At 41.7% G+C, this 22719-nt stretch overlaps 2 protein-coding genes across 4 annotated transcripts; both read right to left on the bottom strand.

Annotated features, from left to right (window-relative positions):
- Window positions 1-15152: 15152 nt before the first annotated feature.
- LOC147451824 (carboxyl-terminal-processing peptidase 3, chloroplastic-like) lies at window positions 15153-16751 on the bottom strand. Its single transcript, XM_086517689.1, has 4 exons — window positions 16619-16751; window positions 16406-16513; window positions 16124-16325; window positions 15153-15379 (listed from the first exon to the last, which is right to left on the bottom strand). The coding sequence occupies exons 1-4, from the start codon at window positions 16733-16735 to the stop codon at window positions 15153-15155; spliced, it is 654 nt and encodes a 217-aa protein (XP_086373815.1). The 5' UTR covers window positions 16736-16751.
- Window positions 16627-18965, bottom strand: LOC147451823 (carboxyl-terminal-processing peptidase 3, chloroplastic-like). 3 transcript variants are annotated; one of them, XM_086517687.1, is made up of 10 exons: window positions 18268-18958; window positions 18109-18190; window positions 17893-18023; window positions 17730-17816; window positions 17553-17631; window positions 17384-17475; window positions 17260-17316; window positions 17032-17151; window positions 16862-16948; window positions 16627-16767 (listed from the first exon to the last, which is right to left on the bottom strand). In XM_086517687.1, exons 1-10 carry the CDS (start codon window positions 18709-18711, stop codon window positions 16747-16749), a joined length of 1200 nt encoding a protein of 399 aa, XP_086373813.1. In that variant the 5' UTR covers window positions 18712-18958; the 3' UTR covers window positions 16627-16746. The 3 variants fall into 3 exon arrangements, 2 of the variants coding, with proteins under 2 accessions (XP_086373813.1, XP_086373812.1); XM_086517686.1 differs by lacking the exon at window positions 16627-16767 and having other exon boundaries at window positions 16814-16948; window positions 18268-18962; XR_015188837.1 differs by lacking the exon at window positions 16627-16767 and having other exon boundaries at window positions 16930-16948; window positions 17249-17316; window positions 18268-18965.
- Window positions 18966-22719: the final 3754 nt, after the last annotated feature.

Below are 22719 nucleotides of genomic sequence, written 5' to 3'. Positions count from 1 at the left end.
GGATTGACCTAAAAAGTGGCTATCATCAAATAAGGATAGTTGATCAAGACATTGTAAAGACCGCATTTTGTACCACATTTGGTCTTTACGAATACATTGTCATGCCTTTGGCTTGACCAATGCACCAGCCACATTCAACCGCTTGATGGAGAAGCTGTTCAAGCCTCATCGAACCTTCACTAGAGTGTTCTTTAATGGTATTATCATCTACTCTAATTCATTGGAGGAACACAAGCAACACCTCCAGGTAATATTTCAAGTTTTAAGAGAGAATAAACTTTATGTTAATCGAAAGAAAAATGAATTTTTCTTGCAAGAGATTCAGTATTTAGGTCATATTATCTCTCAAGATGGCATCGATATGGATCCATCTAAGTTAGAGGTAATAAAAAGATGGCCCATTAGGGCCAAAAATGACTCAAAAAGGGCTGTTTGTTAATCTAAGGATTAAGGAATAGTCCAATAGTTATTTGACACGTATACAAAAGTATGGCACTCTTGTCTCTTCTATTGTGGGTTTTGGTGGTCCTATTTTGACGGAGAACCGCTAAATGTCTTGATCACAAGGCTGAAACTGCTACATTTAGGTGCTTTCGACGAGAGAGCTCATTAAATTTGCGGCTCAAAGCAATGAAGTCTCGTCTTTTATTCTATTTTATATTTCACAAAAGCGTTGTCAAAAGATACGAAATCTATGTCAGAAGGCTCTCAAAATAAGAGCATTAATGATAAATCACCTACTTTTTTCAAACGTATACCTTTCTCGCTCTCTAGTTTGTGAGAGGTTTTAGTTTCTCTAGTTTCCGTCTATGCTTTCTTTCTTCTCTAATCTCTGAGTTTCCATGGCATCTTTTGCACGTCGCCCTTCACATAACATAACTTCTTGTGACTTTCATAACGTTAGAGAGGATGGTCTTTGGAAGTCCATATCTTTTCGTGTGAATGACTGGGTAACAACGCTTCCTTCATGCAAAGGTGTACACAGAGTGAAGAGAACTAAACGTGATAAAGTAAAAAACCATTGGAAAGGTCATGTTCTTGCTTTCAAAGTGACCGACAATGGTTGGCTAGCTAAGGTTCAACATGTGTACATGGCCAAGGATATGGTGTTAGACTGGGAAGAACATCCCACACTGCATTCTTACTGTAAGTACAAAAAAAAACTATTTGATACAGTGAATTTTTTTCATTATCCCATTGTTTTTCTCATTTTTTGATTCCATTCCAGATATATTTCCTTCAACAGCTGTGGAATGGCAGCCTGTGGAGAGTCTGAGTGGGACGTTCAAAGCAATGCATAAAGGGATTGCAGATGCTATGTATGCTGACAAGCCACCTTCCTTTTACAAAACAATGGATTTGTTTGTCTATTTTGCAGAATACAAAGTTCCATCACGAGAAGGTACATATGGAGAACTACATCAGTTACCCGTTCCCACCATAAGTTCACTTGATTGGGAAGCTCCTGATGCATGTACTATATCAAGCTTCAAATCCAAGATCAAAGAAGACATCCTTAAAGCTATGTCTCCGGGCAGGATATCAAGAAGGATTAAAGTTCAATGGTTCTTGCCTAAACATGTCTTTGTGGCATGTTTCAAAACAATGGATTTGCAGAGGACAAAGACGATGTGGCTTAATAGAAGACTTTCTATGACTGAACTTGATAATGTTCTTGGAGACGGATGGAGCACCAAAGAAACTTTCCATATTGGTGACAATATTAGTTGTAGAGTAAGCCCAAATTCTATGTCTATCTCACATCAACTATGTCGTCAATCATTAGTTCTGGGCTACGACTATAGGAGATGGAGAAGCAAATTAGGTAGCTGGGTTCCTCTCGACTCTGAGGAAAATTGTCCAGAGTTTGAACTAAAGGTCACAATACATCCACACACCGAGTATAGAAGCCTGATAGTAACAACAAATTGGAGACTAAATGATGTTAGAGAATCTCTTGAGTTTCTTGATGAAACATCTCCAGAGTATAGATTCAAAGTGGATGAAATTGTGGTGAGCACAAGGATGGAGAATTCAACCTCTTGCATCACATGCCTTCCCCCAAAAAGAGTTGTATTTGAGCCACTTGCAAGGACTTGAAAAAACAAGTTCAATATTGTAATCATTTTGCAAATATATTTATCTTTTCTCTACTTATGTTGTTTTAAACTTACATGACATCATGATACACATTTAAGAATTGACAGTTGGTATTAAGTATTTGAAGTACAAAATTATGAATCACCAAAGGGTATATATATATGTTCATATGGACAAAATGAACAAAAGTGTGCATAGCTTTTGTGGACTATTCAATCATGAAATTCCACTTTTCTTTTTGCCTGAGAGGATTCTGCATCCTCAGAGACCCTTTTTCTTTTGTGTTCAGAAGGGGGTGAAAGTTCAGGAGTGGGTGGTGGTGGTGACTTGGCAGGGGTTGGTGCTTTGGACCCCTTAGGGCTTGGCACGGGTGACTTGGCAGGCATTGGTGCTTTGGGCTCCTTAGGACTAGCTGTCTTGGGTGATTTGGCAGCTTTCTTTGACAACATAAATGGTAGCTTGAAAGGTGAGCTAGGTGCCTCCCCCTTATTGTTCTTAAGTGTACGACGCTTTTGAACCTTGAATTTCAATGGTGAGTGGAATGGATGGCCCTTTGTATCTGCTCTTTTTTTTGCAGGGCTCTCAGTGGGACTCTTCCCCTTGGCAGGGATCTTCTTTTTGGTAGGACTCTTTCCCTTGGCAGGGATCTTCTTCTTGGGACTCTTTCCCTTGACAGGACTCTTCACCTTGGTAGGACTCTTCTTGTGATCCTTTTTCTTTGTATGGATCTTTGCAGGACTTTTCTTCTTTTGATCCATTTTCTTTGCATCCAAACCTTTGGTGGCTCTACCTTTCTTTGGTGGCAAAGGAGAATCTGGATCATTTGGATTTATTGATCTTTCCAAAACCATAGAAACAGCCTTCTCTCTCACCCATATGACCCAAGACTCTGGATAGTCATGCAACTGAAAAAAATAGAAAAAGGAACTAAAGGACATGACATACATACATAAAACAGCAAAATAAATACATGAACCACACTTACAGTGAGTGTAGTCATCCGGTGCCTTGACTCAAGATATCTCCATGCATTTGCAAGCACCTTCCATCCACAAGATGTTGAGTCTGTTTGTAAAGGCACTTTTTGATTGTAGTACTTGAAAGCTTCTATATTGTAATCCTTGTTTGTGGTACTCAGGTGACCAACCATAAGTTTGGCAGCACTGCAAGAAGACATTGAATAAAAAAGCTACTAATAGAAAACAATGGGCCATCATCAAGCATAGATTATGCTTCATACTTACAGTTTACTTTTCCCATGGATACTTGACAATGAATTCATAAATATAATATCTTTCTCCAAAAGATTGAAGATAATAAGACTCCAATGTCCTCTACAAAATAAAAAAGAAATTAGCTAAGAATACCACAAAATGTTAAAAATAACATGTAAGGAGTTAAGAATTATCCTTCAACATAGGGGTATAATATGTAATTGCAGGTCAGCATGTTAAAATCATCAAAAAAAATTGAAAGGGTTCCTTGCTTGTTGAAAAGGCACTGTGTCACTAGAGGGTCAAGTATGGCAATTTGCATAGCTAGAGCCTCTGGAAGATCCCTCATAAGACACCTGGAAAAGGAAACACAAGCCACAATGAGCCCCTTGTGCCTGTCTGCCATGCACATGCACATTATAATAATTAGCAAAGCAACACACCTGAGAGAGATATAGAGCACAGTGTCACCAAGCTCAATGTTGGGATTTACAAGCATACTTGTGTCTTGAGGGAATATGTCCAAATATGCCTCAGTATCTCCAAACAAGGAAACATCCACCACCATTTGGCCTGTGAATTTTTCATAAAGAAGAGAGTTGGATGCTCTTAAAATTTCAGCTTGCTCTTTAAGGATAGCGTCCTCGGATATCATGTCTTGCTCCCTCTCAACTTCCTTAACTGCTTTAATATCCTGAGACTTTCTTGTCTCGTATTCATGTGTAACATCCTCAATGACAACCCCAGAATCTTTCTGCTGCCTGCAAGGAGGGATGTTTAAAATTTGGAAGGCTCTAAGATCCTCACTAGGAATGAGCTCAAGAGCCTTATCAAACTTGTACCTTAGCCTTGATACAAGCACAAAATCTTTGCTCATAAGTGTGACCCTGTGAGCAAATGCAGCTGCAATGTAGCTATCATTCATAAAGTCTATGAGAAAATCCTCAGTAGCTTCCTGAAGGCACATCACAGCTTGATACTGCCACCTCACCGAGACAAAAGTTTTGATATTCATCATGCTTACAAGTCTATCAGATATCTCTTTCACAACCCTCATGAAAGAGAGCTTTGGAATTAGTAGACAAGTAGACTTTTGTGCCTTCCTTATTTCTCTTAGGGACTTCACCTAATAATTCAATCTCTTTCTGGCATTGGCCCTCTGACGAGGTTGTGGAGGGGGTGCTTTCTCAGCATCACCTACTTTTGGATCGGTTGGGGCTTGGTAGACCTTCCTTGCAGTTTGCTTAGTCCTGGCCATTTGGGTACAAGAACACACCACGCGATAGAGGGGTAGGCCACAACCTTCAAGATGTTTCTATCCCGCCGTGTGTGATGAGAAGGATAACACGACGCGATAGAAGGCTGACAAAAGCTATGGAAAGCGTCGTATGTGACCACCGGAACGTGCGAAAAGAATATCACAGAACTTCCTGTACGACGCGATAGAGGGCGAACCACACACCCTAGAACATCGCCGTATCGCGCCGTATGCGAGGTGAAATCTTTAAGCCGAGAAGCCCCGCACGACGCGATGAGAGCCCCACCCAGAAGTTGCAACATACGCTTATCGCGTCGTATGGGAAGCCATGAATATTTGGAGGTAGAGACTACCACAATGCTGTAGAAGGCACACAAACACCGTTGGAAATGGTATAGAGCATCGTATGCGAGGTCAAATTTTTATGAAGTGTCGACCTCCTGCACGACGCGATGAGGGGTTCACCAAGACTCTGGGACTTGTGCCAATCGCGTCATAAGGGACGCTTAGGAAGCGATAGAAAGTAGAAAGTGCGTCCACATGCCCAATAGTTCCGGTCGCGTCGATGAGAGGAAACTTGGTTTGGCTTAGTGGACGGATGACAAGTGTACGGGTAGTTGAGGACGACACGACGCGAATGTCGACTATAGGAGAAAGCACAAAATGAGCACGTGACAAGTGTTTATATACATAAAACCGTCCATACGACGACCGTTGTACGCATGCCACGTGGCACGTGTGCATGGCTAACACATGTCACTAACGGTCATATATCGGATATATATATAGCTTGGTCTTGAATTTTAAAAATGTTCCACGTTCACTTGTCGCATCAACGCGAGATATTATCTATTTTTGTGTAGTCCTTTCGCGTCGCACAATCTTATCTTTGCAATTTGCACATTGGTGGACGCTATCGCTTTTTGTTTGCCTTGTCACGTACGACGCGCAGAGAAGAAGTTTCAAAGGTTGGGTCGAACGCCTATCGCGTCGTTTGGTGTTGTTTTACGGTTTTGGTTGGCTTTGTCCCGCACGACGCGCAGGGAATCAATTCCAAAGGCCAGGTCCAACGTCTATCGCGTCGTTTGGTACGTTTGGTGTTTGTGTGGTTTTGTCCCGCACGACGCACAGGGAGGCATTTCCGGAGCTTGGATCAAGCGCCTATCGTGTGGTCCGGTTTCGTTTTGGTGTGGTACATTGGCACTTGTACCTAGCTTCACCTGTCGACTTTTCCTCTACTATGATGGAAGGCCGGGAGGAGATTTTGGAGGAGAGTCCAAGTGAAAAACTATTGGTGGCTGTGATGGATGGTGGTGACATGGAGGTGTACACCAAAGCATATGAAATATTCAATCCTGTGTTTGATCTTGCAGCTTTGTTAGACCATTTGAAAGACTTCTTGGCAAAAGAATTCAAAGAGTTTGAAGAAGCAGTTGAAGGCAAGTGTTTGGTTTTAGATGGGAAGGCGTATTGTCATCTAACCGAATATACTACAAACTCAATTGAAAAGAGCAAAGTAACAAGGAGGTTTGGAAGATTTTCTAAGAAGACTTCCTTTGTTTGTCCACCTACCATTTCTTGTCAATTACATTTGAAACCTTGTAACCTTGTTCCAAAAGAAGTTGCTTTTCTTTTCTTTTTGTTCCTTAAAGTTGACATGCAAGGCAAAGCTGATGAAGTGAAAGATACAGATGAGGAAACAAATAAAAATGTTTCCACAGTTTTTCAGCTTGAGAAAAGTGAAATTCTAGAAAAACCTTCCCTCAAAGATAAGGATTTTGAGAAGAGGCTTGTTGAGCTTGGCATCCAATCTTTTGGCAGAGACTTTAAGCTGAAAAAAATTGGAAAGGAAGTTGACATAAGAGAGATGACCGGATCATGCAATCTCCTTCAAGAAAAAGTCATTGCCGAAGATGAATTGCAAAAGGTGAACTCCCTACTGAAATCTTTCTTTTTTTCCAAGTTAGTTTTAATTACTCATTGTCTTGTTTTGCAGATTGAACTCCTTGACAAAGACAATTTTCTTGGGAGAGCTAAAGGCTCTAGAGGGAAGGCAATAGAGGGCTCTTCAAGAAGGGATGCCTCCTCTCTCATGCACTACATGCCTACATTGGATAGTGCCACCTTCTGTGCTTTCCACATGCAGTATTCTGAAGATCCTGAGTTGTCAATGTTTGCACTGAAGATATTGTCACGGTTTTTAGGGTACACTCCCCTTCAAATCAATGCAAACAAGATTATGCTACTTGAGAGAGCAGCAGCACTTCGAATGTTTGGATATGCTGCAGGATTCAATGCCTCAAGAGCAGGATACTTTCTTTGCTACTCTAGCTATGCAGCAGCAGCTGAGGAGACATTTATGTCAACCTTCTTGGGGGCTATAAAAGAAGAAAGTTTTTGAGATATAGGGGTGACATGCCTGGAGATATAAAAAAAATCAAAAACTGATGTAAATTTGACAATTTTTTGCATCAAAATATCTTTTTTGAATTTGGATCTCTTTAGAAAGAAGTACAATGTTTCAAAGTGAAGCATTAATCTCAGATCTGTGGTTGAGCAGCATGGTTGTTTGATCTCATCCGTTGTAATTGCCTCCTATAGAACCAATTGAATAATTCCTTTAGTGCATTGCTCCTTGTTTGTCCACCTCCCTTTCTCGTACATTTGAAAAAAGAAGTCCTCGCTTGATAGTGAGATTTTTCCATTCCCTGAGTATTCCATGTTGCAAGGGGTCCTTGTTTTGCAAAATATGGTCCATGCAGGTACAGAATATGCTAAAAATAAAAAAAAAAGTTAGTTGAACTCAATAGGATGCAAAGTAAAATACTATCCAGACTTTAGAAAGTAATTGAATACTCACCAAGTAATATGTGATGTCTTTTGCTCCCCAAGCATCTGTAATAGCAGTTATTAAAAGCTTTATTGTCTTTTTAAAGTCATCTGCATAAGTAGCAGAGCTAACTTGTTGTCTCAAAACTTTCAAAAAACTGTCGAGCTTCTTCCACACTTCCATGCGTTTGTTGGCTACATCTGGTCTACTTTTGACATTGGTTGTTATAACACAAAGATCCTTCCAGCAGTTCCACATAGCATCAACTTGTTTGTTGTCATGGTTACTCAAAAATCTTCTGGCTTTTGCTCCACCCATTGAAACATCTTGCAAAACATCACCGGTTCCTTTTGAAAGAGTGGGATCTTTTTTTAGATGCACTTGACCACCATGAAAACCCATTTGAGAGAGAAAAGCCTCGCATTTTTCTATGCACTCGTCTGCAAGTTTAGTTGGCTTAATAGAATATGCATAGTCAAGATGGAGTCGAAGCAATTTGTCCAAGATTCTAATCTCTGCATGCATTGTGCATATATGTACATTTTTTAAATCTATTGTTAGAATTGGATCCCAAATCATAGAAGACGATGGGTAGTCGATGACGTTAACACTATTCCTCGATGGTGCTTTTCCAACCTCGTGTTCTGCAAGCCATCCTTTTGTTCCAGTGCTTGCCATGCAATATAGACATGGATACTTGGTATTGGCACCTCCACATACACCAAACATGCACTTTAATGCTTTTAGGTCGGCACTCAAGTGTCATTCTACAAAAAAGTCACCCATGCCATCTACACAGAGTTTTTCACCTGCATTTTGGTCCTGTATAATAGAAGGGTTATCGGTCTGCAAAAACAGCCATTTCAATGTATCGTGATTTTCTATTGGTATTTGAGCTGCTCCGATCCACCAAAGTTCCATTTCTGATTGAGTTTTGTGGTATGGGGAATCAAGCTTACCCTGGCTATAGTCCAATGCTCTATTCATAAGGGATATGGATACTCTTTCCATTTTTTGACATTTTTGAATTTGAGCTTCATCCAATTTCAGAACAAATATAAGTTTTCCTTCACAATCTACTTCTTGCATATTATAGTATCTCACCATAGCAGATTGAACATTTTTTATACTCATCCAAATGTTATTAAAAACATTATACTCAAAAGAAGATTTTTTTTTTCTGTTTTTCATATGGCATCGTTCCTTCTATATGATAGTACTCTCCAAAATGTTCGGGTATTTCTTCGTTTAATAGAGTCCTAACTTTCCCAACATTATGAGGCCTAGGCAACCCAAAAGCTTTAATCTTGTAATACTTTAAAACCTGAAACCAGGTTTTAGAGATGGCCCTGTAACCCCTTCTACTCACCCCCACTGTGTCACAAACTTCTTGCATTTGAGAAGGTTGGACCAGTAAACTCATATCTTTCAGTAAACTTTGAAATACCAATTTTTTTTAAGTTTGATTTTCAGGAAGTTTCAAAAGTTTAAGAATATCACTTTTGTTCATTACCTCATTCAAAAATCTCACCCTTTCTTGACCATTGGACATATCAAATCCTAAAAGACTAGTCACATGTTCTCTAGTAATCTTTAATCTTTTTTTTCTTTGTCCAGAACCTTCTGTTAATTTTACTACATCTCTCATTCGTTTTACTCGTGCTCTTAATCCTATTGGAGTTTCTTTTAAAGTCCGAAGTTGGTGATTTTCTTGTTTTAGAGATGCTATTTGGTTTTCAAGTTCTAAAATTCTTACTGCATTTGAAGACAAAACAGTTTTGAGATATTGAATGTAATGTGTATGATCAATGTGTAAATGAGATAACCTAGAACTATATCCTAGTAAGCCATCAACCCCATCACCAACAAATCTCATCAAATCATGAGGAGTGTTAAAAGATAGATACCTTCCAGTGCTAGGATCCGGTGGATACAAGCTCCCATCTGTCCATATATCAATGTGTTTCTTTCCCTCGTTGCGAAGTTGTTGTGGTTTATTTGCAGTTGTAACTGGTCTTTGATAGACACTCCGCGTAGTAGCATATTCGTGGCTTAGCTTAATGTTCAAGTGAAACTTGCGGTTATGACTAGTGGAAGATATATTAGTCATTGTAAGTAATGAAGGAGCATAAAGTATAATGAAAATAACGTAGCAGCAGAGAAGAAGGTGCATCAGAGAAGAAGAGAAAAAGCTCGCGAAAGGTGAGAGAAAAAAGAGAGATTCAAAAGTGGAAACAACTATTTGCCGCCAAGTGAAGTGATGAAAACAAATTTCGAGGTGAGCCACAAAGGAATGTGAAGAAAATGGTATCTTTTTGAATATTTAGAGATATGTACCTAGATACGCTTTAGATTGCGTAGGTATGCTATAAATGACCAAAACGGACAAATTTGGAGCCGTTTTGACCACAAACGGCTCTGCTAATTAGTAATTTAACCAATTCCTTACACAGCTCTTTTTGAGTCGTTTTTTGCCCTAATGCTAAACCAAGGAATCTTCATGAACTAAGAAGCTTTATAGGTATGTGTGCATACTATAGACGCTTCATAGAAAAGTTCTCACAAATTACGGGACCATTACATGACCTAACAAAGAAAAGCGTTAGGTATACATGGTCTGATAAGGAGAACAATGCTTTCGAAAAGCTTAAAGAAAAGCTTATCTCTCAACCTGTGCTTACACTACCGGATCTCTCAAAACCATTTGAGGTCCAATGTGATGCTTGTGGTGATTGCCTTGGAGCTGTTTTGCTCCAAGAAGGGCATGCCATAGGCTATGAGAGTCGAAGACTCGACCCTGTTGAGCAAGCTCTAGGCATATATGAAAAGGAACTCCTTGCAGTTCTACATGCCTTAGACTCATGGAAGCACTATTTATTGGGGACTCCTTTCATTTTGCGAACGGATCACCAAAGTCTTAAGTACTTCATGACGCAGACCAACCTCTCCGACAAACAAATGAGGTGGAAAAATTTCCTTTCGCAATTTCATTTTCATATTGCTCACATTGCTGGCAAGCATAATCAAGTAGCTAATGCACTCTCAAGACGGCCGAGAGTGAATGCGGTTTCCATAGCAACTCACAATGATCTATCTTCAATGATAGATGAGTATGCTATTGATCCCGATTTTAGAGATGTGATTTCAGCCCTTGCATTGGGGAAGAAACAAGAACCATTTACCTTACAAGATGGTTATCTTCTCTATGGCAATAGACTATGCGTTACTAACTCACTACGTGAGAAAGTAATGTATGAATCTCATGCTCCACCTTATGCGGGGCATAGAGGGATTCAGTCTACCTTAAAGGGAATTGAAACATATTTCTATTGGCCTACCATGAAAGTGAACATAGAAGAGTATGTTTCTAAATGTGTGGTATGCCAAAAGACAAAATTTGATAGAGGGAAGCAACTTGGATTGCTTCAACCCTTGCCAATCCCTAATTCACCATGGGAGAGCATATCCATGGATTTTATCTTTGGATTGCCTAAGTCTATCCATGGGAATACGGGAATATGGACGATAGTAGACAGGTTCAGTAAACAAGCTCATTTTATACCTGTCAAAAAGACTATCAAAGCCCATCAAATGGCAACCCTCTTCATTTCACAAATCTTCAAGTACCATGGGTTGCCAATGTCCATAGTGTCGGATAGAGATCCTACAATGACCAGTAATTTCTGGAAGGGTCTCTTTGAGAATTTAGGGACAAAGCTAAACTTCTCTTCGGCCTATCATCCACAAACGGATGGCCAAAGTGAAATAGCTAACCTAACCATTCTCGATCTACTAAAAGCCTATGTAACGGAAGTAGATCAAAGATCCCAATGGGAGAAGTACTTACCCTTAGTGGAGTATGCTTACAATAATACTGTACATACTTCCACGGGAAAAGCACCTTTCGAGGTAATTGAGGGAAGATCAAAAAGTCCCTTGCTACTTAAAATACATGGGAAGATCTTCGCTGCAGATGAGTATAGCCGAGACCTACAAGAATATTTCCAAAAGATTAAGGATGCTATCTCTATCTCACAGCAAAGGCAAAAGGCTGTTGCTGACAAGCACAGAAGAGCCCAAACCTTTAAAGAAAACGATTGGGTCTTGTTAAAGTTTCCCAAGGCTCGATTAAGGCACACGACGGGCAAGAATCCTACGGGCCACCAAAAGTACTATGCTAAACTAGTAAAAGGTATTATGGTCCCTTTCAGATTCTTAGGCCAATCAATGAGATGGCCTATCAACTCAAGTTGCCCAATCATTGGCTTATACATAATGCTTTCCATGTGAGCCTATTAAAGCCTTACAAAGGAGATCCACCTCAAGAACCAACTATTGAAGACCCACCGGAGATCGAGAACCAAGAGGAGGTGCTGCAACCCGAGTCCATTCTCCGACATGAAGACAAGGTACTAAGAGGCGGTAAGACTATCCGACGATATCTTATTAAGTTTAAGAATTATCCTTTTGAAGATGCTAGATGGATGCAAGGCATACAATTAAAGGATAACCTAAACCTTGTCAATGCTTACAATGCTTCCCAAGAGTAAGCAAATGTACAAAATGTTAAAAATGAACAAAGTTTTTGTCTTATAAGACTCTCTTTTTCTTTATTGTGCACAAAAATGAAGTAGTATGCATGCTTGGATCAAGTTTGCAGAGACGACGTCTCCCAAACACCAAGTAGAACTTGTCACTCTACTATGGAAGACTGATAGGACTAATGTGCAGACATGCTTGCGGCAGCCTCAGGCTCTCAAGCACCAAATGGACTAGTCATCCATTGTGGAATGATGTCGTAGGGTAACATAGGGATCCTCTACCCGCTAAGAAAAGGACTCATGAATATGCTTTATCTTCTCTACACCATAGTCGAGGACGACTATGATTTCAAGAGAGAGGTAATGTCATAATAATCAATATCTAATTCTCCTAAATGATTTTCTCATATTAAACTGATCATTTAATGTGGGGAAGTGCCAGGGGAGAAAAAACTAGAATATTGGTTAAGCTAGCAGACCGGCCACAGTAGGGATCCAAAGGAGGGAAAATAGGGATCCAAAGGGGGGGCCATCTGCAAAAGAGCCATGTGCAACAATGGGCTAAAAAGACCCTAAGGTTCAACCCATTAAGACTTCCAAAATGCTAAGGTTCCAAAATTCAAAGGTTGTGTCCAAAGGTCAAACCTAGGGGAAATTGGATGTTTTGTATGTGTAAAAAAAGTCTTTGCATATCCCTACATGGGAGGGGGCGAGCCCTGAAGGTAGGGGATGAGAGAGAAAGTCACACACACACACACACACACACACACACACACACACACACACACACAGACAGAGGCTCCCTTTACACAAAGGGAATGAGGGACACATGTCAGCTCCCTAGGCCAGATGCCCACAAGGTGTGCCCAGTTTCTATTGGATGACCTTTGAAGTGGACCAATGAGAATTAAGTTAGAGTAAATCTAGTTTAATTAATTAAAAAACATTTAATAAAAGAAACCAATGAGAATTAAGTCTCGTAGAAGAGTATTGGGCAGTCTCCCAAGGGGTCCAATGAGCATTCAGGAGCCCAATGGCTTGCCTGATTCCTATTGGCCAAGAGGCAAAGGGGTCCAATGAGAGTTTAGTTTAATTATTTAATTACCTAAAGCTCTCACAAAAGGGGAAAGGGGGACACATGTCAGAAGGCTATCACTTATGCTGTTTAATGGTCATTGGCTTGACTTGGGGAGAGCCAATGAGGGCTCAGCAAGAGCAAATAGCAAGAGGGCTCGCCCAAGAGAGAGAGGGGGCTGATTTTTGCAAGGCATAAACACACACACACTCACACAATCTCATGTGTGAAGCAAAGAAGACTATCTCTTCCCAAGCTTTAATGGAGAGCTCATCACCTACTCCAAGCTTGTGAGATAGAAGCCTACATCAACACTCTCTTGGCATGTGGATGCAAATCCAACAAAGAGCCAAGCTTCAGTGCATGCTCATCTCCTCTACCAAGATAATTACTAAGCTAAGCTATGCTGGTATGAGTGAATATGTGAGGAGATGTACATCTTTCTCGTAAGATACTCCTTCTCCCTCTCAATCTACTCTCATACCCTGCTAGCTCTCACCATCTTCGAAGGTGTGTGAGGTCTTGGGTCTGAGAACGGGGATAATTCAAGTTGTGTTTGCTAAGTGTTTTGCTTAGTGCATGAAGCTTTCATCTTCATTGCACTAGCTAGTCTTGAAGGAACACAAAGAATTGTATTGTACAATGTCTCTCTTGATGGGAGAAACCATAATACAAAGCCTTTTGGAGGGGGGACCGGCTCCATGCAAATCCGGTCCTCAATTGTTGTCATTAGCTTAATTTCCCTCTCTTTTGAAAGTATTGTCGATGCTATCTAACTAGGTGTTATGCTTTTTGTTGCTCTCTCCACCCAAGCACTCTTGTAATTCTCATTAGGAATCTATTCTAATGAAATGCCCACTATGTTCATGCTCATTTCCGCTACACACAAGTTATTAGGCCATTAAATGTTACACATGATTTAGAGAGTTCTCTCATCACTCACATTTGTGCACAGGAACTTTAAATTTCCAAAATTTTGCATTGCATATGACAAATTAATGAGTACAACATCCATCTCACTTAGGTACTTGAGCCCTGTGAAGTTTCTTGGGACAAAACTAGACAATGATTTCTGCTCAGCAGAAGCTTCATTAAATTATGAGATCAGATAAAGTATCTAGAATGCTTCCCGTCAAATTGTTGTTAGAAAAGACCAAGACTATGAATGAAGACGATTCTTCGTAACTCTTTGGAATCACCCTCGTCAGATTAATTTCAACCACTTTGTAATCTTGTAGATGTCGTAACTCCCAAACCTCATATGGTAGCTCATTGTTAAGATCATTTGAACTCAATCTATCTTGAGTGAAATATCCTCAATCATTATAGCTTGTGAGGCTCTTTTGAAATTGTTCTTATTCGTGTCATGAACGACGGATATGTTGTCCTATCTTGAAAACCAACTTGGTAGTCCACTTAAAATGATACACATCATAAGCTGGAAAAATAAAACAATACTCACACTATGGATGTCAATCTCTTGAGCATGGCCATTGACAAACTGAACCCACACAAGTAAATTGACGATGGATAGGTGCTTGATTGCGACATGGTGGAGATCATCCCGATCAGAGTTTCAGGTAATTGCTGGCGGCTTTGCACTACTATCAAGCAGAATATGATGGAGTAGCTAGTGCATGAGAAGTTGTGCTCGCTATGTGAATTAGGAAGAGAATGTGGTCCGGGAGGGCCTCTTTATTTGGCGGTTTAGGGAAGTCAAACCTTTGGTATTAAGAAAGCAATCAAGGGATAGCTTTTGAATTCAAATAAGAAAAACAGTTAGTTTATTTGAATTCAAGATTTTCTCCCAAAATTAAATTCAAAATCTCGAGAATAAAACCATATCATGTAGCATAACTAAGGAAAGAGCTTGACATTTAGATCACACATCTATAATCTCTACTCAAATCAAAGACCGTTTGTAGAAGTTATAAAAATCCGAAAATCATAAAATTGTCTACCTCCTTTTTGGGACAAGGGGGAAGTGTATCCTTTGACCACTCTTACACACCCATTATTCTTGCACACATGGTGTGCACCTGTTCGTCAAAATGTTAACCACCTCAATAAACGCATGGCAAATAAAGAGGCCCTCCTAGACCCATCCTCTTCTGGAGCTCACAAGCTGCACCAACTACATTCGAACAAGCTTTGTAGCACAAGATGGTTGGATGTTGTTGCACGATGCCCCTGAGGAAAGCCTAACAAATTTCTCACCTTCCTCGGGTAACAACAAATAGGCGCTATCAAAGACTAGCTCAGATGCAAGAGCTGCCCACAATAAGAGTTCATCGAAGCACGTCATAATATCCCCCTCTACAGCCTGTCGACACAAAGCATGAGTGATCGTCGATGGTGGCCCTAGAGCAATAAAAATCTTTGTAAGAACTCACTAATTTGGCATTTTGGATGGCTTTCAGTTGAAGCCCCCCCGCCCCCCCCGCCCTCCAAGATGGTCCTACTTTACTGCACCAGCCTTGATCAACCCATCATAGGCATTGGGAAGACATAGGCGAGAGAGGGATGCGAGCCATTGTGAAGCGCTATAGGGAATGAGAATCAGGTCTCCCAATTTCTCAAGTCCATGTTGGACATGCAGTCAAACCATCGCTCAACATGTAGTCATTAACATAAGAAGCGTGGTAAGTGTTTGTGGGTGTGTTGTTTCATGATTTCACATGCAGGCTGCAGGATTGTGTATGTTGATGTCCAAAACACTTCTTTTCTACCAATAGCAAATTAGGTTTTTTTACTCAAAGCCAAAAAAATAAAATCTCATTTTTAGCTGGTAAAAAAGAGAAGTCAGCTCTAAAGCCTTTGCCGTTTGGGCAGGCCAAAAAGGGTTCATTAGAGTAGCAATCAACCTATAGTGTTAATCAATTATGCATGGTTGACAGGGCAGGGCTTCTGCGCCTCCAAAGCAAGATAATAATGTACAAACGAATGGAGTACTTGTAAATGTAGGCTTCTATTGCAGGGAGTTTAACGACCTGCTCACTTGTATGATTTGATGCTAACATCCGTTTAAATAAAGAGTTGCTGCTGACTCGAGGTACCTGCTTCACGAATATGAGCACAGTAACTTGCCAATGCCAACATTAATACCCCCAGGATATTCAGTAGATGCTGTGTTCGGCTTCCCAGCTTCTTTACTACTAATTACATCGTCGCCATCAGCATCAGCAAGTGGGACACTGCATCCCGCGTCTGGTGTGATGCCTTTTTTGTCAATGTCATGCAGAGAGGGTGACAAGTACTCGGCAATCGTCACAAACAACCCCGAACCATCCTCCAGCACACTCACACTCTGTACAATCACAAGTGTAGGCAATATGCAGGAAATCATAAATTGAGTGAGGTATGAATAAGCAGATTGTAGATGCTCACTTGTATCTTGCCCTTGCCAAAACTCCGTTGTCCAAGGAGAAACGCCCGCCCATTGTCATGAAGAGCTCCAGCCACTATTTCACTGGCACTGGCACTGTTCCCATTCAGCTGTTAATTGAAAACTTGACTAGATCAGATACAAGACCAGTAGAGTCAGAATCAGTAAATTCAAGCGGAGGCTGATCAGAGCAGCAGTGAGCACCGATGACTCACAAGAACAATGAGTGGGTCATTGGTCAAGGGGTGACTGTCTGGTCCAAGCATTACGCTCTCCATGTTTCCATCGCGATCAATCGTGTTAACCACTGTTTCATTGCTGTCCAGCCACATCTCAGCTATCTCTAGACCAATCCTGACCAATCCTAACAAGTCCACCCTGTTTCATTTGATGCCAGAAGCAAACCAGTTGCTCCATTATGGATCAAAGCACAATGAATAATTGGGGCTGTCACTTACAGGATTGTCATGGAGATCCAAAATATACGAATTCACATCCTTCTGCTCCATGTCCCTGACAACCTTCTCCATGTCATGTGCCGCACTCTGTCCCGTGAAAGATGAGAGCCTATGTAACACAACTCTTTGAAAAATATGAGGCATGCCAGGAAGAGGTATATTCTTCCTACCTCAGAGAAGGTGGATATGCGAATGTAACCAATTCGAGAGGCGTGGCCATTGAGCATTGTGTCCGGAAGAATGGCCATGGAAACAGGAGAAAGCACTACTTTTTCCCGCAGTAGCTTGATCTGATTTAAATGGTGTCACCCCAACAACTCAAATACTCAAATCACAAGGAGTACATGTTTATCAAGAAAAGCGTGCATCTAGATTGAGAACATTTACGTGTTTCATGCCTTGATCTCAGAAGATGCTGAAAGAGGTACCCCTACTGCATCATTGATGCCCAGCTCCTGCAAGAATACTATCAGCCTCGGAGAGAAAACCAAAGAAACAGAACAGAAAGTTTTCCAGCATTACCTGCCTACAGAATCCTAATGTCACAGAAGTACCAACCCTGCCACGTAAGCGTGAAGCTGCTTCTTCACCATCCATGCCCTTGATGGGTTGTCCTATAGATTTGAAACAGCCCTATGAAGGGACTCACGACATACACTACAAAGCCATCATAAATGGAGTATGTGAATACCATCAATCTGCACAAGTTCATCCCCAGATAGAACTCCAGCCCTGTCTGCTGGGCCTCCCTTTATGGGTGAAAGAACCCACTGTGAAAATGGTCAGGCATAAAAGCTTGGTTACACGAGCTCTGGTGATGGAAAATGACCGCAAACAGGGTAATTGAGGTTACATAGAGAAGCATTACCAAACGACCGGATCTCTGGTCAGATCCAAGTAGGAGCCCCACACCTTCCACATAGCCATCTTTAGATATTTGAAAGCTTTCAAACTCCTAATCCAACATGGAAAAAAATTATAATACACATCATAACCTGGTAAACGATGGTAGTTGCGACTGGCTGAAAGACCTTTGGAGGCATGATGCGTGTGTATGGATCCTCCAGAGTGGCTAGCATAGCTTGCAGCTTGCCATATGCTTCGTCTCTGGAATTCACTGTAGATATCTTGTCCAGAGCCTTTTGCAGTGTCGAGTCCCAATCTGAAAAGCACCAAATTCTATATTAGGTAAGGAATAGATATATAATTATGAACTAGGACATGGGCCTCATCGTATACATTCGTACTCTGATGGTTGAATGTATCATCGACATAAGTATCTCTCACAGCTGTCCAGGCTCTGATCGCAACACCTTTCATGGCTTCAACCTGAAGCATATAACTAATCGAGCAACAAACATTGTATATAATTGATGTCACAACGAATGCCATGAATCAGATGATACCTCTGCAGTACTATATGCTGATGTGGCAGGGCTGGAGGCCAGGGCACATGAGCTAGTAGACAATGCCAATGACACTGTGGCAAATGCAGCAAGTAGAAAGCTGGAAGCGACGCTTGCACACCCCTCCAGCTTCTCTTGAAAGCACAGAGCCGAAAGCCACCTGTCCGTCAGATAATGAGAGAGATGAATATGTGATTCTATTCCTTGTTGCAGGAATTGGGTGTTCGCACTAAGTGCGAATGGTGTGTGAGCTGAAGATAATCTGTAATTCATGAGCAGCTTGGGATGCTGGAGCATTGAAGATTGCCCTGTACACACGATGGAGTAATGCTCGCACAGAAACCGACCTCTATGATTGCGTAGTGATTGTCGCTGGAGGGGCTGGCAATTTTGAAGAGACGAGCTTGCCATAACAGAATTCCACCTGTTTAGGGCGCAACGCATGCGCACTATTGTGAAAGCAACGAGTATTAGTGTGTTTGACCCAGATGACCACTCATCACCACGCACTTAATCATCAGCACTGTTGTTTATAACCTTGATAGACATATAGACAGTGTCTTGTGTGAAGAATTATACAGAATGCAGAATGAACTATGGAGGGGACATTAGCAAGCACTGCGTAAAGATGCCACATTATTGCGCTGCTGCGGAGATCAAGAATCTGTCCGTGGACTCTTTAATTGGCGCTCATTGGCCACCACTGTAAGCAACTTGGAACCTTTTTTGACTTGCAACTTGCAAGTTGGCCCCCGCTGGCCGCATGCTACACGCAGGGTTTAAGGTGGGGCCCAATATAGTTGTGGCAAGGGCCTTAGGTGCAGTTTAGATAAGGGCTAATAATATGACACCTCCACCTAATGGCACGCTCGTAACATAACAGCTGTTGTTATCTTGCCAAGTAACTCTTTTTCGACACCTTTTCACTCGTGCCAGCTCTGCGTACGCTCGAATGTGGCAAGTTTTTCTATCCAATATTTTAGAGGGTGCGAGCATGGTAGTGCACAGGGTTTGTCGAAATGGGCTCACCATAGAAAAAGCGTAGCTGTCTGGTTTTAATGCCATAACACTAGCCCCTCCACGCCGTATATCGTCAGCAAACGCTACCCTCCCTTCTCAGCTCCACCGAAATTAGCAAGAGTTGGGAAACCCCTTGTTCTACCCCTACCCTCTGCAAGTCAAACTACAGAACATAAGTTAATTACAGGTCAAATATGCTAATGCACGACAAAGGTAGAACCCTTGCTTGTGCAAATCCACCCTAATTGACATGGGTAGATCGAGGGATCAACAACTCTCCATCGATCCACATGGCACCCTGTATCTACGAGCAAAAAGTCTTGTCTCCCCTTGATGCTACGTTTCGACATTCCAATCCTCCCTGTCCTTCACAGGCGCCCCTAACCATCGATCCCCTCACTTACCACCCATGTCACTTATAGAGGAGGGGATTCACGGATAATAGGAACGAGCAGTGACGTGGCTCAATCATGGCATTTGCTGATTTGCTAGAAAGAAGTAGTCTGCTTTATTGAGCCCACCAAACGATTGACCTCAACAGCCCTGGACAAATGTTTTTCGCACAATTTTGCAACGGGAAAGCGGTACGTGTTGATCGTGTTTGAACAATTCATGCTGCCATGGCTGATTTGCTACTCACACTTTGACAGCATTAATATTGCACACACAACGTATGAACCGCTCTGCTCCTAAACAGGTTTGGCTACGGTGGATGCTTCCACACAGTCTGAACGAAGCCTAAAATTGGGTGCATGTACAAGTTGTGACTTGGCCCCTCAAGGACTAAATTCCATGGGACATTAATTGAAGTGGGATAGTTGAGATCTAGTAATCTTTTGTTTGCTCATATTAGCAATGTACACGCATAGCCTAGTGGTAGAATGTGGCCTCGCAAATAGGGGTTTTGGGTTTTAGTACATTCTCTTGCCCAAATTTTTCGAATGTTCAATATTCCATGTCGAAAACTCTCAACCATTGATTCCATCGCCCATGGGCATTTATGATCCAATGGGCCTTATTGTTGTGCTCAACCCTCCTATGGATTCTGGACTATGGAGAGTAGTAATTGAACAAGAAACTTTCTTGGCCTGCTAAAAAGAAAGGGCTTTTCAACATGCCTATTAAGGGCGCAAATGGAGACCCCTAGTGAATCCCATAGGCTTTTTGTATTTTAGAGGTGCCATTTTTATGGTTTTATACTGGCTCATCCTTGGTTTTATTTGTGGAATCTTCGCAGATTATTATTGCTCCAAGAGGAGCTCTAAAACCCAAGAAGCACACCAAAACCCAGTTCTAGTGCTTGGACGTGGGAAGATGAGTTGAGTGCCTTAATTGTAGCTTGTGTAGCCACTAGGCTCGCCTCAAACGCTCCTCACAAAACCATTGTTTATGAAGAAAAAAAGAAGCACTCTAGCCCGTGCTGCTCCTGCTGCCCCATCATTGTTTCCTGCTCCATCTCATGTTGCACCGCCATCTCCTACCCCGCCTAGCTTCGTTCTCCAGCACTATTGCTCCTGCTACTGTCGCACGCCACGTAAGCTCACCTTTCTCAAGGGGATCTTGCAAGATTCTTATTGTAATGGAATTGGCCTATTAACTTTGAGAGTAGCGGAAATTAGAGAAGTACTTTTATGAAATTACTTTGTGAGCATAGCGGGTGAACTTAATTGATGGTAGCAACATAAACACAACATTTAGTTAACTTGGCATGAACAATACTTTTACAAGAGAGAGAGTTTAGAGAACATGACAACAGTTGAGGACCGGATTTATGTGGAGCCGGTCTCCCCTCCAATAGGCATTTGTATTATAGTTTCTCCCATGAAGAGAGACTTGTTACGATATAATCTTTGTGTTCCTTGTGACCTAGGTGATGCAATGAAGATGGAAAACTTCATGCATCACGAGCATAACATAAACTTTGAGGAAAGCATTAACTATCCCAAGCCTCAGTCCCAAGACCTCAAACACCTTCGAAGGTGGAGAGAGCTAGCAGGGAATGAGGGTAGGGAAGAGGAAGAAGAAACATTTCATAGGAGAAAGAATTAGTTCCTCACTTATCATCACTCTTCTTGATAGCATATATAATAGCATAGTAATGAAGATGGAGAAGATGGCAAGCTTAAGCATTGAAGCATGGCTCTTGGTTGGATTTGCATTCCATAGCCAAGAGTGTTGGTATAGGCTCTCAACCTCTCTACTTGCTTGGAGAAGGAGAGGGAGCTCTTGCACTTTGCATACTACACAATGAGTGTGTGTGTGTGTGTGTGTGTGTGTGTGTGTGTGTGTGAGAGAGAGAGAGAGAGAGAGAGAGTATACCCCTCAAGTAGGCCCCCTACTTGCTTTGGTCGACCCCCCCTTGTAGCTCATGCTTGAAGCTCATTGGACCCCTCAAGGCCTAGCCAATCACAAGCAAGATTCATACCAAGCAGCAAGGGTAGCCTTGGGACAAGTGTCCCCCTTCCCCGTTTGAGAGAGAGGGTTTGATAAATGCTAAAACAATTAATTAAATTAAATAATTTATCATTGGACCCCTTGGGTGGCCAACCAATAGGCACACCATGAGGGTAACCTAGCTAGGGGCTTGACATGTGTCCTACTTGCCTCTTGGGCAAGGGGTGCCCTTTGGGAGAGAGCCCTAGCATGACAAGCACCTCAAGCATCTCAATCCTCAAGCACTTCAAGCATCTCAAGCATCTTACTCATCAGGCATGACAAGCACCTCAAGCTTGGGTCGGGTTCCCATCTCAAGCACAACCTATCTTACCTAAGGTCAAAGGACATTTAACACTAACTATTGGAGGTCTTCAATGAAGCTAACCCTAAGGTCTCTATGCTCCATTGGTTAGCCTTTCTCTTTGACAGACCATCTCTCATTTGGCCCCCTTTACCATTGGCCCTGTGTGAGATAGATCTATAAGCACATGTCTATATCCTAACCCTTGTTCCCGTTTATTCTCCCACATTAAATGATCAGTTTAATATGAGAAAATCATTTGGGTTGGTTAGATATTAGATTTTATGACACATTATCATGAATTTTTAACAATCGTGGCTACATACTCCAGAAGGTTGTCCTTCTTTCTTGATAGGTTCTTGAAGCACCCTCTACATCATAGAATCACCTTTATACAGGCCACATCGTTGGTTTTCCATTATCTTTTCCTTGAAAAGGCTAGTTAATAGGCAGACGCACGACCATTTTCTTGCTTCGTGTGTGTGGAGATGTGCTTCGAAGCTTGAGAGTCCCCCCACCCACAAGGGACCCCCCAATCTCGAGAAGCCATGGGGTGCCCTCTCAAAGGAGGAGATACAAACATAGGACTCATATTGCCTGAGGCGAAGGCCGCGAACTACCTACATTGCTTCCATTCATTTGCTACAACACAGAGGGTTCCTTTTTAGGACCCACCACATAGTTAGGCCGAGGAT

Source organism: Adiantum capillus-veneris, chromosome 8 (assembly GCF_014529385.1).
Source record: "Adiantum capillus-veneris isolate H3 chromosome 8, ASM1452938v2, whole genome shotgun sequence".
Lineage (NCBI taxonomy): Eukaryota > Viridiplantae > Streptophyta > Polypodiopsida > Polypodiales > Pteridaceae > Adiantum > Adiantum capillus-veneris.
The sequence above is the reverse complement of the archived record's forward strand: the minus strand, read 5'-3'. Positions and strand labels throughout refer to the sequence as shown.

Bases quoted from the DNA above. Each gene is read 5' to 3' on its own strand.
- LOC147451824 (XM_086517689.1), bottom strand. From the start codon at position 16,735: ATGTGGCTGGACAGCAATGAAACAGTGGTTAACACGATTGATCGCGAT. The intron at 16,514-16,618 runs GTGAGTCATCGG...TTCAATTAACAG, and splicing joins ATGACCCACTCATTGTTCTT to CTGAATGGGAACAGTGCCAG. The intron at 15,380-16,123 runs GTATTAATGTTG...TTATTGCTCTAG, and splicing joins ATCTACTGAATATCCTGGGG to GGCCACCATCGACGATCACT.
- LOC147451823 (XM_086517686.1), bottom strand. From the start codon at position 18,711: ATGCGTTGCGCCCTAAACAGGTGGAATTCTGTTATGGCAAGCTCGTCT. The intron at 18,191-18,267 runs GTATCATCTGAT...TATATGCTTCAG, and splicing joins CAGCATATAGTACTGCAGAG to GTTGAAGCCATGAAAGGTGT. The intron at 17,317-17,383 runs GTAATGCTGGAA...GTATTCTTGCAG, and splicing joins CATTAGGATTCTGTAGGCAG to GAGCTGGGCATCAATGATGC.